We start from the raw sequence: 13,145 nt of genomic DNA, 5'->3' as shown, positions 1-13,145 counted from the left end.
CTATAATGTATATACTATGTTCTTTGTTGTAAATATACAAATGTATTTAAAACTATTCTAAAATGACTTGTCTGTATTTTCAATTGCTGCAGTATATTCATGTCTAACCACATATTTGATTTGGCTTATGGTCTCAGGAGCAGATAGAACATTAGAAACAGAGAGAGGGATCACTGACCCTAACTGGAACAGATTCAGAGCTGAACCATCTCCCATGCAACCACTCACATTCTCATTTACAGAGAGAAGGCAGCATGTGTGTCTTGATAAGATGGAATGTTCTAGAATGCAGACATAGTATATTACGTAAAATACTGAAATGCGTGTCCCAGAATGCATTGGTGACTATCTAACCCAGCTCCATGCGTAGGTCTGCATGGAAGGGGCAGTCTGTGAAATCCGTTAGGAGCGGAGGGGCCGAGGAGTGGTGTATGTGGAGGAGGGGGGGGGGGGGGGGCGGAAGCAGAGAGCCCTAGAACAGGAAGCAGCGGCCTGCCTGTCTGTCCCCCAGACGCGTGCTACATGCTACATGAGGAGAGGAAGAGAGGAGAGGAGGAGAGGAGGAGATGGCTTTTGCAGGTAGAGCTGCGGCACGCTGCCCGTCCCACGACTGTCTGAAACTTCACCTCCACCACACACACAGCCCCACGGTCAAATAAACACACCGACTCTTCCTTTTTCCTCTCTCTCTCTCTCTCTCTCTCACACACACACACACACACACACACACACACACACACTCTGAGATAAACATCCCTCCTCATCTGAACCCTCTGCTTGCTATTATGCATATATTCTTCAATGCCTCTGCATATATTCTTCAATGTAAATCCACAAAACAGTTTGAAAAGACCTCATTAAAAAGACCCCATGCTCTGTCGTCCCTGCTGTGCCTGGTGAAAAGGCTGCTCTAGTTGGGGGAGACACACGCCAGCAGCCAGGCTTGCCCTGCTCCTCCAAAGAGGCCATTTGCCAAAAGCAATAAAGATCCCCCGTGTGCCACGGCTGAGGATCCTCATTAAAAGACCCCGGAGGAGCAGCCAGAGGGGTGACAGACAGGCCCCACTCCTCAACAGCCACCTGTCTTTAAACCATGGACGAGTGGGACAGGAGTTCTAGGTAGCACAACAACTCTCCTAAATTATGAATTCATAACTCGGAGAGAGTACTGGTATCTTGTTGATGTGCAGTCGGTGAAGGGTGACTTTACAGTAACAACATTAAAATCAGACCAGGCCAGCAGCCACTTTGAGGTAAGTGAGCATATTTATCCACATCAAAGGCCTGTTGATTTAAATATCGTTGGTCAATGAACTTCTCAGGGGCTGAGGACTGTTATTGTAGTCAGGGCTGCCTCAGCGAGGGAGACTTCTCTGCACAAATGGTTCGAAAACAGCTGTCTCATATGACTGAGGTTTGGCGATAGCCAGGGCTCCTTCAGATGTTACACAGGCTGAACTCTAACCTCATGCTCTGTGTGCCTCGTAGAGGATCAAGTAGCGTGTTTGTGTAATAACACCAGACCATCGCAACAAACTTTTAAAATCCATCCTTGATGTTTAGGTAGGACTTATCACAAATGCCAACCAAAACACTGCCTATTGATGTTGGATCCAAAGGTGTGTATAGACGTCAGTACGACAGCTGAACTCTTACTTCAGTTCTGTTTTTTTTGCGAGGTTAATGAGCAAAATGAAGGGCAACTTTATTAGAAACGAACAGAGTTGGAAAAACCCTACATGTGTTTAGGTTCCACCTTTACTAGCTGATCTACTGTACCAGGATGAAGAGTTGGCCTAATTAGAATCAGCTGGTTTAGTGGATGGTTAGAAAATATAAGTGAACTATAAAAACCACAATCACTGTTCAGTGGATACACAGGTGAGTGTCACCTTCAGGGAGTAAACCCCGCAGCGTGGCGTGGCGTGGCGTGGCGTGGCGTGGCGTGGCGTGGCGATCCCTGGGTCCCTGAGTGGTTCTGGCGCCCCTGGTGAGCTGCAGCTGGCCTCCGTCTCCCTTTCATGTGACACAGGCATGTGCTGCGCCGCGACGCCCGAGGCCATAAAAAAATCCTAGCGCTCATTATTTCTGAAGCACAAAAAAGCCACAAGTCACAAGCCATTTAGAGAGGGCAGCAGGTGCCCCCCCAAACCCGAGCCCCACACCCCGCTCTGGGTTATCTGCTTTCAGCGCCCGCCTGCCCAAACCCGACCCGCCCCACCCCGCCCGCACGACTGTGGCACGGCAGCGAGGGCAGCGAGGGCTCTAGCCAGAGGCGAGGGGGAATCAGATCCTAACTAGGAGTGGAGCTGTTGGAAACATTGCATGAGGTAAGCCGGATCCAAATTCTGAATAGTTTGTCAAACTATCAATTTGCTGCAGCTGCACAGTGAAACCAAGGAACCTTGAACAGAAATCCAGCCTCAGTCCAGCCAGGTTTCAAAATCAATTTCCAAATCATTTTAATTACGAGTTGACGCAGTGGGATGACTTGATGGAGTTGCAAGTTGGGCCAGAAGGATACACATAAACATATACTGTAGACACACACAGACACACAGACACACAGACACACAGACACACACACACACACACACACACACACACACACACACAAACAACCATCCTGTGTCAATCATCTGTCATAGTTATCTTCCCCGACTTGGCCCAGTTTTGCTGGACGTTGGCTGGGAAGAAGCAGAGCTGCATGTGTTAATGGGGAGGTAAGTGCTCCAGACAGCTGTGGTCTGCGCTGGGACGTGCATACGTGCAGACCGACGACCACTCCACCCTGCCTCAGCCTCCCAGCGTCCACCCCACCCCACCTACACACACGCCTGTGCGTCTGGCCTCCAGGCGTCCACCCCACACCACCAGCGTTCACACGCCACATGAAAGGAAGTCCTAATCGCCACGGCAATGGAGTGACAGGTGGCCCACTTGGCTGAACGGCCCATTACTTTCCCCCCAAACACCTCTCCATGCTCACTGCTGCAATAACACCTGTGTGTGTGTGTGTGTGTGTGTGTGTGTAAGAGAGAGAGAGAGAGAGAGAGAGAGATTGTGTGCAAGAGTGAGCTACTGTTTCTAGACGAGGCCACTGCCAACTGTCCACATTCCAGTAGTAAGAAAACAAGTCTGCTTTACATTTATGGGCCATTATCAGACTGTTTATCCAACTGCTATTGACAGAGAACTGCTATTGGCTGCCCTGTCCATTCATGCCTCAGTGCAGTTGCCTTCACCAAACCTTCCTGCCATGACCAAACGTATGAAACGTGGACCTCATCAAGACTCACGTACTGTACTATACAATACAATGCGAGTCATACCAGTACAGAGTGGAGGGATCAAAACCACTGAAGCAATCAGCATCATTTTTACTGCAAAGAATGTGGCTCATGGAAGTGGATTCCAGTTTTTTTTGTTGCACTCACACATGTGCACACACAGCACAGGACAGTGAAGCAGAGGAGCTGCCCTGAGACTAGAGGCTGACCATATGTCCTCTCTCTCAAAGAAACAGAATATAGATTTGTTCAAATACAGATGCACTTTAGACTGAGTATTTTTTTGCTTTGTCATTCCTCCAATCCTGTGAAAATGTGTCTCCTCCAGCAGTCAGTCATGTAAATGGCTATGTCAGAGCTTCCAGTGTGTAAGAACGATGAGGAGAGCAGTGCGCTCTGTATTGCTGTGCATCACAGCTGGAGGTTTGCTACAGACAAATCATGGCGCCTCCTCCTCTTGCTGAATCTGGCTCATAGGAAACCCAGACTCTCTCACTGACATCAGTGGCAGGTTGTATAGGTTTGTACATACTTTATCATCTCATACATGGGCTTTGGCTGTGTCCTTGCACTGGATGAAGAACAAGCTGAGGCAAACACTGGAATGCCATTCACACTTAATTAACAGCTTTGAAGGCTACGCAGAATACGCGAGAAACCACTTGGAGAGAACTGTGCCAGTCGCACGTTATACAACCTCTGTGTCCGCAACCACTACTATTAAGGAAGTTTTAGCTGGTGGCGAATGCCAGCAGGCTCTGTTGGGGAAGCAGTATTTGTCAGTTATGGCCCCCATACCTGGCACACAGTAACGAGCTGCAGGCAGCGCGGGCAGAAATGAGATTAGTGCGAGGGGATGATTAACATCACTGTCTTAAAGCAGGAAAAAGACAGTTCAAATGGTAAATACCATCTAGAAGGAAAATGGTTATGAGCCAAGAACATTCACAGTAGATGTTAAATGATTATATATGACTTTTTCAGTATACCCTGTCAAGGGAAATGGATTCTTACGTCAGCAAGAAAATTACATACAGTAAAATCCATTACTGGGTTTACTGCATTTTTATGTGAATTTCTGTAGAATAATTTATACTATTCTCAAGTCGATATGGAAGATTAACCGAGGCAGAGTATGAATCCAGTTTTGGGAAGATCTCTATTTTTGCAGTTTCCCATGTCTAATGCTTTTAGTTCTGAGCAGGTGAGTGGAGTTCCTGTCTCGCTCATGGATTGAACAGTTTCAAAGTGGTGTTCATTTCTCCCAGCATACACGGGGCAGAGGCTGGAGGCCGTGCGGATGCTGCAGTGCGGTGCAGATGGGACGCATTAGAGGCAAGGCGAGGCGAGGCGAGGAGAGGCGAGGAGAGGCTGGAGGAGATAGCGCACGCTCAGTGGGAGGGACTCGGGCCTCCGCCAGGCTCTCTGGCCCACTTTACGGCCCTGGGGAGGAAGGAGGCTCTTCAGGTTTTACGGGCCTCCGAAGCGATACACACACTTTAATGCTCCAGCATGTGTGCCGGAGGAGCGCAGCTCCCTCCAAACAGCCCGTCTGTCGCACTCACACACACACACACACACTCACACACACTCACACACACACACACACACACACACTCACACACACACACACACACACACACACACACACACACACACACACACACACACTCCAGCTCCCCTCGCCACTAGGCTGGCTGGGTTGGCCAGTGGTGACTCTGACGAGAAGCCTGCGGATCCTCTGAGCCAAGCTGTCCGCTCCCTGTGGCTCACCGCAGAGGACAGGCCTCCTCAGCAGGGGAAGAGGAGAGGGAGATGACGAGAAAAGAGAGAGAGAAAGAGAGAGAAAGAGAGAAAGAGCGAGAGAGGCAGACTGGGAGAGAGCCTGAGAGAGCCTGAGAGCAAAGACAAGGCAAACAAAAAGAGGGGTAGGAAAGGAAAAGTGGAGGGAGAGCAGAGAGGGATGGAGGAAGTGTAGAGATAGCGTGAGGAGAGGAGAAGAGAAGAGAGAGGAGGAGAGGAGAGAGGAGAAGAGGAGAGAGAGCCATGGCCCAGTAGCCGCACAGCCGAGTCCAGTGCACTCTCTCCTGCTCAGATGGCGCAGGGGGTTTACTGCTGGAAAAACTCCCCCTGCTGTCAATCACGGCCTTTAATAAAAACAGAGTATAGCGTTGCGGTCTCGCTCGCTACGCCTGCCCCTCGGAGAACTGGAATGCGAGGGTGTCTGTGGAACTGTGAAAATCCCGCCTTTTATTGCCCTCTGCTTCGGGCTGGAAAATTGGGATCGCGGCAAATCCCATCTGGTGGACATTAACTAACCGCCTGGAGCTCCAGCCACTCATGAAATTAAACTTTTTGGTTCGAAAAGAAAAATGAAAAGCCCTCACTTCCAGAAGGTGTTTAATCAGATTTCCTCTGGGTAGGAAAGACCGGATTCAAACGCTGTCACCCACACCTCACAGACAGTTTGTTCACCTCACTAATAAAAAATGTAAACAAGAGATTGCTCACTCATCTCAGCGTCCCCAGCCAGCCCGTCAGACAGCCTGCAGTAGACTGAGGAGGAGATCCCCTCCCATCACTCCTGACTGACAGCCCAGCCAAGCACTACGGAAAAGCAGGAAGATGCTAGTTGCTGAGGAGAAAAAAAGGATATAGTGTAACTGTTGTCTGGGTATTCATAAGACATGGCATGAAGGAGCAGGAAATTACTCATCTTCTTATTATTCTATTTGAAATCTGCAGCTGTGTGCACCCACTTTTATTTTAGTCAATGACTCAAAACAGTCTAAAAATGAACATCATTTTGGATGCTGTCTTTGTGAAGGCTGGATGTAGTTTGGGGCAACAGAAATTCCCTCTCAAACGTCAGATTTGATTGGGGGAGACGGCTGAAATGTGAGTTGGCTCTATTGGCAATACTGCTCAGGCTGAGAAGTCAAATCGATTTGGTAGAATCTGGGCCTCATGCATTGAAAGTGTGCAAACTGCCCCAGCTGCCTCTGGGACTAGTAGCAGATTTTGAGAGTTGTAGGGTGCAGATCCCAGACCAGAGCAGACGTACAGAGAAAGAGCCTGCATGCACATTCCCCCGGTGCCTATACATTACACACACACATGAAATGAACTGCTAAACACGAAAGACTAGGAGTCCACGACAACGACTAACAGAAGAGCACATCATGCAGAAATGACAGAAGAACATAACAGTTGTGAGTTGTGAAGTCTAGACAGAAACATTCTGAGACACAGGCACCATGGAGATCTAGGCACTGAGAGGGGGGCCGGGGACCAGCTAAACCAACCACAAGCACCAGGAAAAATGTGTGACCAACATTGGTCAATCAGGGAGAAACAGCTAACCATCACAGAACAAATTGTTCATTGGAAGTTTCCATTTGGTGAAGTGATTTGTGGGATAAAATGTCATCCTTCTTGGTCTTATGTGCAACTGAGACTGTTAGTCAACACCTACACGTACATCCATACACAGAGAACAGAAATACTGAGACTATCAAAGTTTGATGTTATTTTCTAATGGCAAATACTCTCAAAGTTGCCTATTTACTAACTGATTTGTTCATGATATATGACAGACAAGATGCTATAACTGAACAAAACATATGCACACACACACACACACACACACACACACACACACACAGACACACACACACACACACACACACACACACACACACACACACACAGACACAGACACACACAGACACACAGACACACACACACACACAAGCGCGCACGCGCGCACACACGCACACACACACACACACACACACACAGACACACACACACACACACACAGACACACACACACACACTCCTTATCTGGTGACCTCCATTCAGCCTGTTCCAGCGATGTCTTCATCTCCCTTCATAAAGCTGCACCTGGCTTTCGCGCTGGTGTCAGGATCAGAGCCTGGGAGCTGCCGGCCTGTAGTGGTCATGAGCCAGTGCAGATCTCCAGACCGCACTGCCCTTCCTGTGCAGGCTGCCCTTGGAGCAGCACGGCCTTTTACAGGGCTCCAGAGCCCCAGTGAGGAGCTCCATAAAGACAGATAAAGAATGCCATCATGTATCAGTGAACCTGTAGCAGGGAGAGGGTTTGTCAGAGAGACTCCACTTGTGTATAGCTAGCTGATTGAGAACACATGCGTTCAGGGGGCCATTCGCACACTTATCAATGGAGTTGTCATGTCAGCTGGAGTCTCCCCAAATTTAGCGGCCCTGATTGACAAAAGATGTGTATTGCAGATGGGACGTTTACCAGAGCACCTATAGAAATGTCCTCCCAGTTAAGAGGCAGTTGTTATGGAACCTCACAAACCTGAGGCTGAAGCATATGGACACTGGCACACGTAAAGCTATCATGTCAACGCAGTCACCTCACATCATCCCTCTCTCTCTTTCTCTCTCTCTCTCTTTCTCGGGACAGGACTTCCCCAATGTCTGGAGGAGAGGAGGAATGTTCTGACCTTTAGCTGGTGATTGGCCAGAGGAGGAGAAGAGTGATGGTCCAGCATGGCCAACATGTTCACATGGTCCTGATGGAAAACTGAGCGCCGGCCATCACTGTGGACTCAGACAGACCTTCAGATGGAGCTGCAGGATTTCAGACACTGTGGACTCAGACAGACCTGCAGATGGAGCTGCAGGATTTCAGTGGTGGGAGTGGTCAGTTTGAAGTTGACTTTGTTGAGAATTCAACAAAAGTCAAAAGAGTAAATGTATTGTGTGTCTTAATGGCAGTGCTGATATTGGTGGCGGTTTGTGTGTGTGTGTGTGTATGTGCATGTGTGTGTGTGTGTGTGTGTGTGTGTGTGTGAGTGTGTGTGTATCTATGTGTGTGTTTGTGTGTGTGTGTATGTGTGTTTGTGTGTGTGTATCTATGTGTGTGTGTGTGTGTGTGCGTGTGTGTGTGTGCGTGCATGCATGCGTGAGTGTGTCCAGAAGCAGCCTGTGCTGTGAGTGGAGGTGGTGGAGCTGCCTGAGAGGCCGATTGATTTACAAGCCACTGGGGAACATCTGGAGCCAGCGGAGTGAGGAGCCTCTGGCAGTGGACTCTGCTGGACGGCCCCTCAGAAAACTACTGCACACTGAAGCATACTACTGGTAAATACCATCACTGGTCAATACGCAGGCAATACTGTCAGTGGCTTGGAGGCCATATTCAGCGTGTTTGTTGTGATTTCTACATTTGCAGTGTGCTCCTGAATGCTATTTACTGGATTTCACATGTGCTGAAGAGAAAACAGCTGTTGTCAAAAGAGGATAAATATGTGTGGACATAAAGGAAGATTTATTTGATGTCACTAAAAACAACACAAATTCAGAATTATTACCATGATTCAGAAATACAAGGAATACATTGGAATCAGTGAATGCTGGACAAACCTACAAGGTATTTCCGAAAGTATGACCATAGCGCTCAAATCTCTCACTGCTGCTGGCCCTCAGGCTGTCCACACTGTCCAGTTTATCTGCAGTTGTGCCTGCAGTAGTCCTGCTTATGACTGGGCCAGCCGGACTCCTCTGATGCTGGGGTCCTGGGGTCTCCTCTGTACTCTCAGCCTCAGTGTCCAGATGACGGACTGTGGTGGTGCTCTCGCCTGCATCAGGGACGCCTCTGGTCACCACTCCTGTCCTGCACAGTCCACATGGACTCGTCCGCTCCTGATTCTCACTCTTGGCAGTGCTGGTGGTGGCCGAGAGCCGGTGACTTCTCACTCTCTCACTCCTGACCTGAGCCACGCTGACCTCCCTGCTCCCTGTGTCCAGGGCCTGCGGGTCCAGGAGCTCTCTGGTTTCGGCGCTGTCCATCACCACCGTCCTGCTCGCAGGTAAGTCCATGTGCACTGCTCTCCTTGTCTGAGTGCCTGGGTGCTCCTCATCCCTAGTGGCTGGGTCCAGTCTGTCTGGGTGACCCACAGCCTTGGGGCTGTCTCGGTCCCCTGCTGCCTCCCTGCGGCTGCTGGAGCGCATGCTGGCTCTCCCTGCCTGTCTTCGCTGAGACATGGTGACTTCCTCACTGTCTGCGTACAGGTCTGGGCGGTCAGGAGCGTCCACAGTCTCAGGACTGTCCAGGTCTACGACCTCTGAGGCCCAGGGCCCGGTGAGTGGCAATACGGCTACTCTTGGGTTTGGTCTCTGAGGTCCGGCGTGGTCTGTTGGCTTCTTGTCTCTGCCGCTGTCTCTGGGCACCATGCTCATTCCCTTCTTGTCCACTGGCACGTCCAGCTCCTGGCTACTTACATCTTGATCAATCACTGGAGCTAAAACACAAAGAGATGAGGAAATGAGAAGAGGTTGACCCTCTCCTGTTACACTGCCCTCCAAAAAAAACTGTCCACTCCGAGACGAATAACATCTTAGACGCACACTTCTACAATCAACAGTTATCTACGAATCATGTTACATTTCTGTCATATGTTTCCTTTTTCCCCATTGCAGTAAGCTATTTGTCCGAGGTCAGCAGCAGGCTGCCATGGTTCCTGAGCTGGACACACACCTGGCCTTGTAGCAGGACGCCTGTCTTCAGCCACTTCCTTCTTCTCTGGCACATCAGTCACATCAGCACTGTTATCGGCACTGTCTACTCAATAACACACAACAAAGGCCACAACAGCACAATGTGTCCCACAATCAAATAGAAGTTGTAATGTAAAATAAATATATAAAGTAGATAAAATATGCTATAGTCATCATATTCTAGATAGATAGATAGATAGATAGATAGATAGATACTTTATTGATCCACAAGGGGAATTCTAGAGATGAAACGTAGGTCTTTTACCAGCTGAGTTGTTGTCCTGGCGTGATGGCGGATCTGATAACAAACAAATGGTTGTTGTATCATTCCAGATGCCATACACCAGTACTTTACCGTCATTTGGCACAACCCAAAGACACTATGCATAGAGTCAAAGACTTTGCATACAGGGTAATGACTGAAGATTCTTTTGAATTCAGATCATAAAGTTTGCCTACCTTTTGGTCTGCTCCTTCTCCCTGGTCTCCTGAAACTACTGTCCTCTAGCAGAGAGACACCAAGACAAGAACAACAGAGTTCACAGATTCATTCATTTAGAGCAGGGATTTGCACTGAAAAAACACCCTGTTCACGCATCATACAGTAACCTAACTACTGAAATGATAGTGGACAGAAACCTAACTACTAAAATGATTGTGGACAGGAACCTAACTACTGAAATGATAGTGGACAGAAACCTCTGCTCTCTGCTGATATGTCCAGTTCTCTTGGATCTATGGGAGCAGACAGAAACACAACAATGATCAATGACCATATCAAATATAAAGGAAATAATCATTACTAAATTATCCCTTTCTCATGTTATTCTTCAACACCTACCTGTTGTCTCAACTGAGTTGCTGCTGTCTTTGGACATTGCATCAATAATGTCTGCATGACAAAAGGCATATAGTCAGTCAGTCAATACATACTGTACATACACAGTATAGAGGATCATAAAGGATATCCTTTTTTACACTGACCTGGCAGAACGGTCTTTTCTGGAGTGATATTAGACATCTCTGAAAAAAGTGAATTGGTACAAACAATGTTTATTCTTTTTTCTGTATTTTTACTATTTCCACACAACACTTTCACATGTAAATGATGTAAGTTATCATTATTGTAGTTAAACATACCAATGGAGTCATCTACTGGACTTGGAGTTGTGCACACTTCTGTGACAATATCTACAATAACATGTACTACAGTAAGATAGGCAATGTTTCTGACATGATAGCTTCCCGTAAGGATCCTGTGTTACACATAATCATACAACATGCTAAAAACAGTTGCTGTGCAATCCTGTACTGACCTGCAGGTGCATCTGAGGGTTCAGGTGGGTCTTCTGGACCTACAGGGCAGAGGAAGGTGTTGCATGTGGACAACAGCATGTATGGATGAGGAAACATTACTATAGCTAACCAGCAGAGAGCAGACTTGGAACTCACTCTCCTCACCCTGTACAGCTATGCACAGCTATTAGGACGCTCAGTCTAAAGCTTTAGCACTGTTCAGAGTAGAAAGAATTGCATTTTCCAAAGACATTACATTACATTTGGCTGACGCTTTTTAACCCAAAGCGACACCCAACGAGGGAAACAATCATGGTAAAGTACGATAAGGACAAGTTAGTGCAGCAGTGAGTTCCACCTCCATACAGTCAAGTGACCGTTCTAGTCAGGTGGTAAGTGCTAGAATTAAACTGCATATATGTTTGTAAAGGTAGTGGGGAAATCAACACCTGTGAATTCCTCTGGGTTGTGGACAGAAGGATGATTCATATCAAAGGCACCTATAGTAGTAAAGCATTTGGTAAAGTAAAAGAGTGTTAATAGCATATGTAGACTAGAATGTCTTAAAATTGAGGTTGTATACTGCCCAAATGTATTTTAAAAGGCAGGCAACAGGCAGTCAAAAATAAAAAAAAGTATGCAAAGGGGGAAAAGACAAACTTTACCATTTAAAAAGCTAAGAAACTCATCACCGCTGTCTGTGAAAGTAGAAAAGGCTGTGAGGACACAGTGAACGGATTTTACATGCATACTTTCTATTAAATATTCACAGTACAGGGTTGAATATTTGACCATAACAGGAAATGTGTTACCTTTAATTGTTGCAGAGGTGACTACTGTCACAAGAAGCAGAAATGGCAGCGGAAATAACAAAATCCTACACAAAGAAACACTGTAATTAATTGAAGTGCTCGCTGAAGCTTTTCCATTCTGACTTCTTCCACTTTGGCCAAAAAGTAATTCATAGACCAGGGGATATGCATATTGTCAACATTACATCATTACATCTTGGGGATAGCATAAGTCAGCCACTTACCTTTTCATGTTGGGTGCAGATGGTTTAGGCATATAACATGCAGTGGATCATGCGAGTCCTGAGTCTATGAAGGTTTTATACCTGTAGTCCGTCACTTAGAAGCACATGGGGATGAAAAGGACAATAGCCTCACAGATGAGCTGCTAGGGTTACGCTCACACAATGAGTGGGCCAACCCATCCACTGATGCGTTTATGCAGTCAGCAGCAGTTCTTTTGGGCCACATCAAGCTCTTTCACAGTGCATAGTCTGTGGTGTAATACAGCTTCAGCACCCTCAGGACGCAATACTGCAGATTCTACAATTCTGGATCTTGTGTCCTGGTCTTGCCTCTATGATGATCATAATGTTACAAGACACTATATTTTTGCATACACGACTCAACACATGAAGCTCCATTCAAACAAGTGTTGCTTCAGTTTCCACAGCATCACTATTGTGTGTGCAGTTGCCATGCTTACCACTGTGTAAGACGAAACCCTACATCCATGGAAGCAGGCAGCAGGCAGAAACAAGGCACCCCACTCTCCATTCATCCTGAATTACAGGGGCACAGCTACCAGACCAGGAGACGCATGAGTGGCCATGCCTCTGGCTCTCTCTAGCTCTCCCTCGCTCTGGTCAGTCTGGGAGCTGCTGGGAGAAAAGGGGTTTCTGTTCTCCTCCCGAGCACAATGACCTGAGGAAACATGACCACAGGAGCTCACTGGTCGCATGTCACAGCACAGACGTAGTTCACATGACGGGCTGGTCAATAGAACATCTATGTCTGCCTATCCATGGAGCAGCCCTCTGCCCAGATAGGAAACCGTGGGACTATTTCATGTGGTTCAGGAACCCACGTCAGGGCACTGATCTATAGCAATCCCTCAGGTGGGATGCTGCCATTTGAATTGCTGAAACAAAATGCAAAACGATCTGAGCTTACTTTCTCAGCAAACTAGTGTTATAGTAGAATATCGACTCCCACTTATCCT

The 13,145-nt window shown here is 47.5% G+C and overlaps 1 protein-coding gene across 1 annotated transcript; it reads right to left on the bottom strand.

Annotated features, from left to right (window-relative positions):
• Window positions 1-8,588: 8,588 nt before the first annotated feature.
• On the bottom strand, window positions 8,589-13,096 carry LOC121720834. The gene is made up of 13 exons (XM_042107297.1): window positions 12,169-13,096; window positions 11,945-12,009; window positions 11,798-11,830; window positions 11,582-11,632; window positions 11,153-11,191; window positions 10,977-11,027; window positions 10,821-10,859; window positions 10,678-10,728; window positions 10,536-10,571; window positions 10,296-10,340; window positions 10,102-10,134; window positions 9,817-9,900; window positions 8,589-9,580 (listed from the first exon to the last, which is right to left on the bottom strand). The coding sequence occupies exons 1-13, from the start codon at window positions 12,198-12,200 to the stop codon at window positions 8,703-8,705; spliced, it is 1,437 nt and encodes a 478-aa protein (XP_041963231.1). The 5' UTR covers window positions 12,201-13,096; the 3' UTR covers window positions 8,589-8,702.
• Between the last annotated feature and the right edge of the window lie 49 nt (window positions 13,097-13,145).

Source organism: Alosa sapidissima, chromosome 10 (assembly GCF_018492685.1).
Source record: "Alosa sapidissima isolate fAloSap1 chromosome 10, fAloSap1.pri, whole genome shotgun sequence".
Lineage (NCBI taxonomy): Eukaryota > Metazoa > Chordata > Actinopteri > Clupeiformes > Clupeidae > Alosa > Alosa sapidissima.
This window is presented reverse-complemented; position numbering and strand designations above follow the sequence as displayed.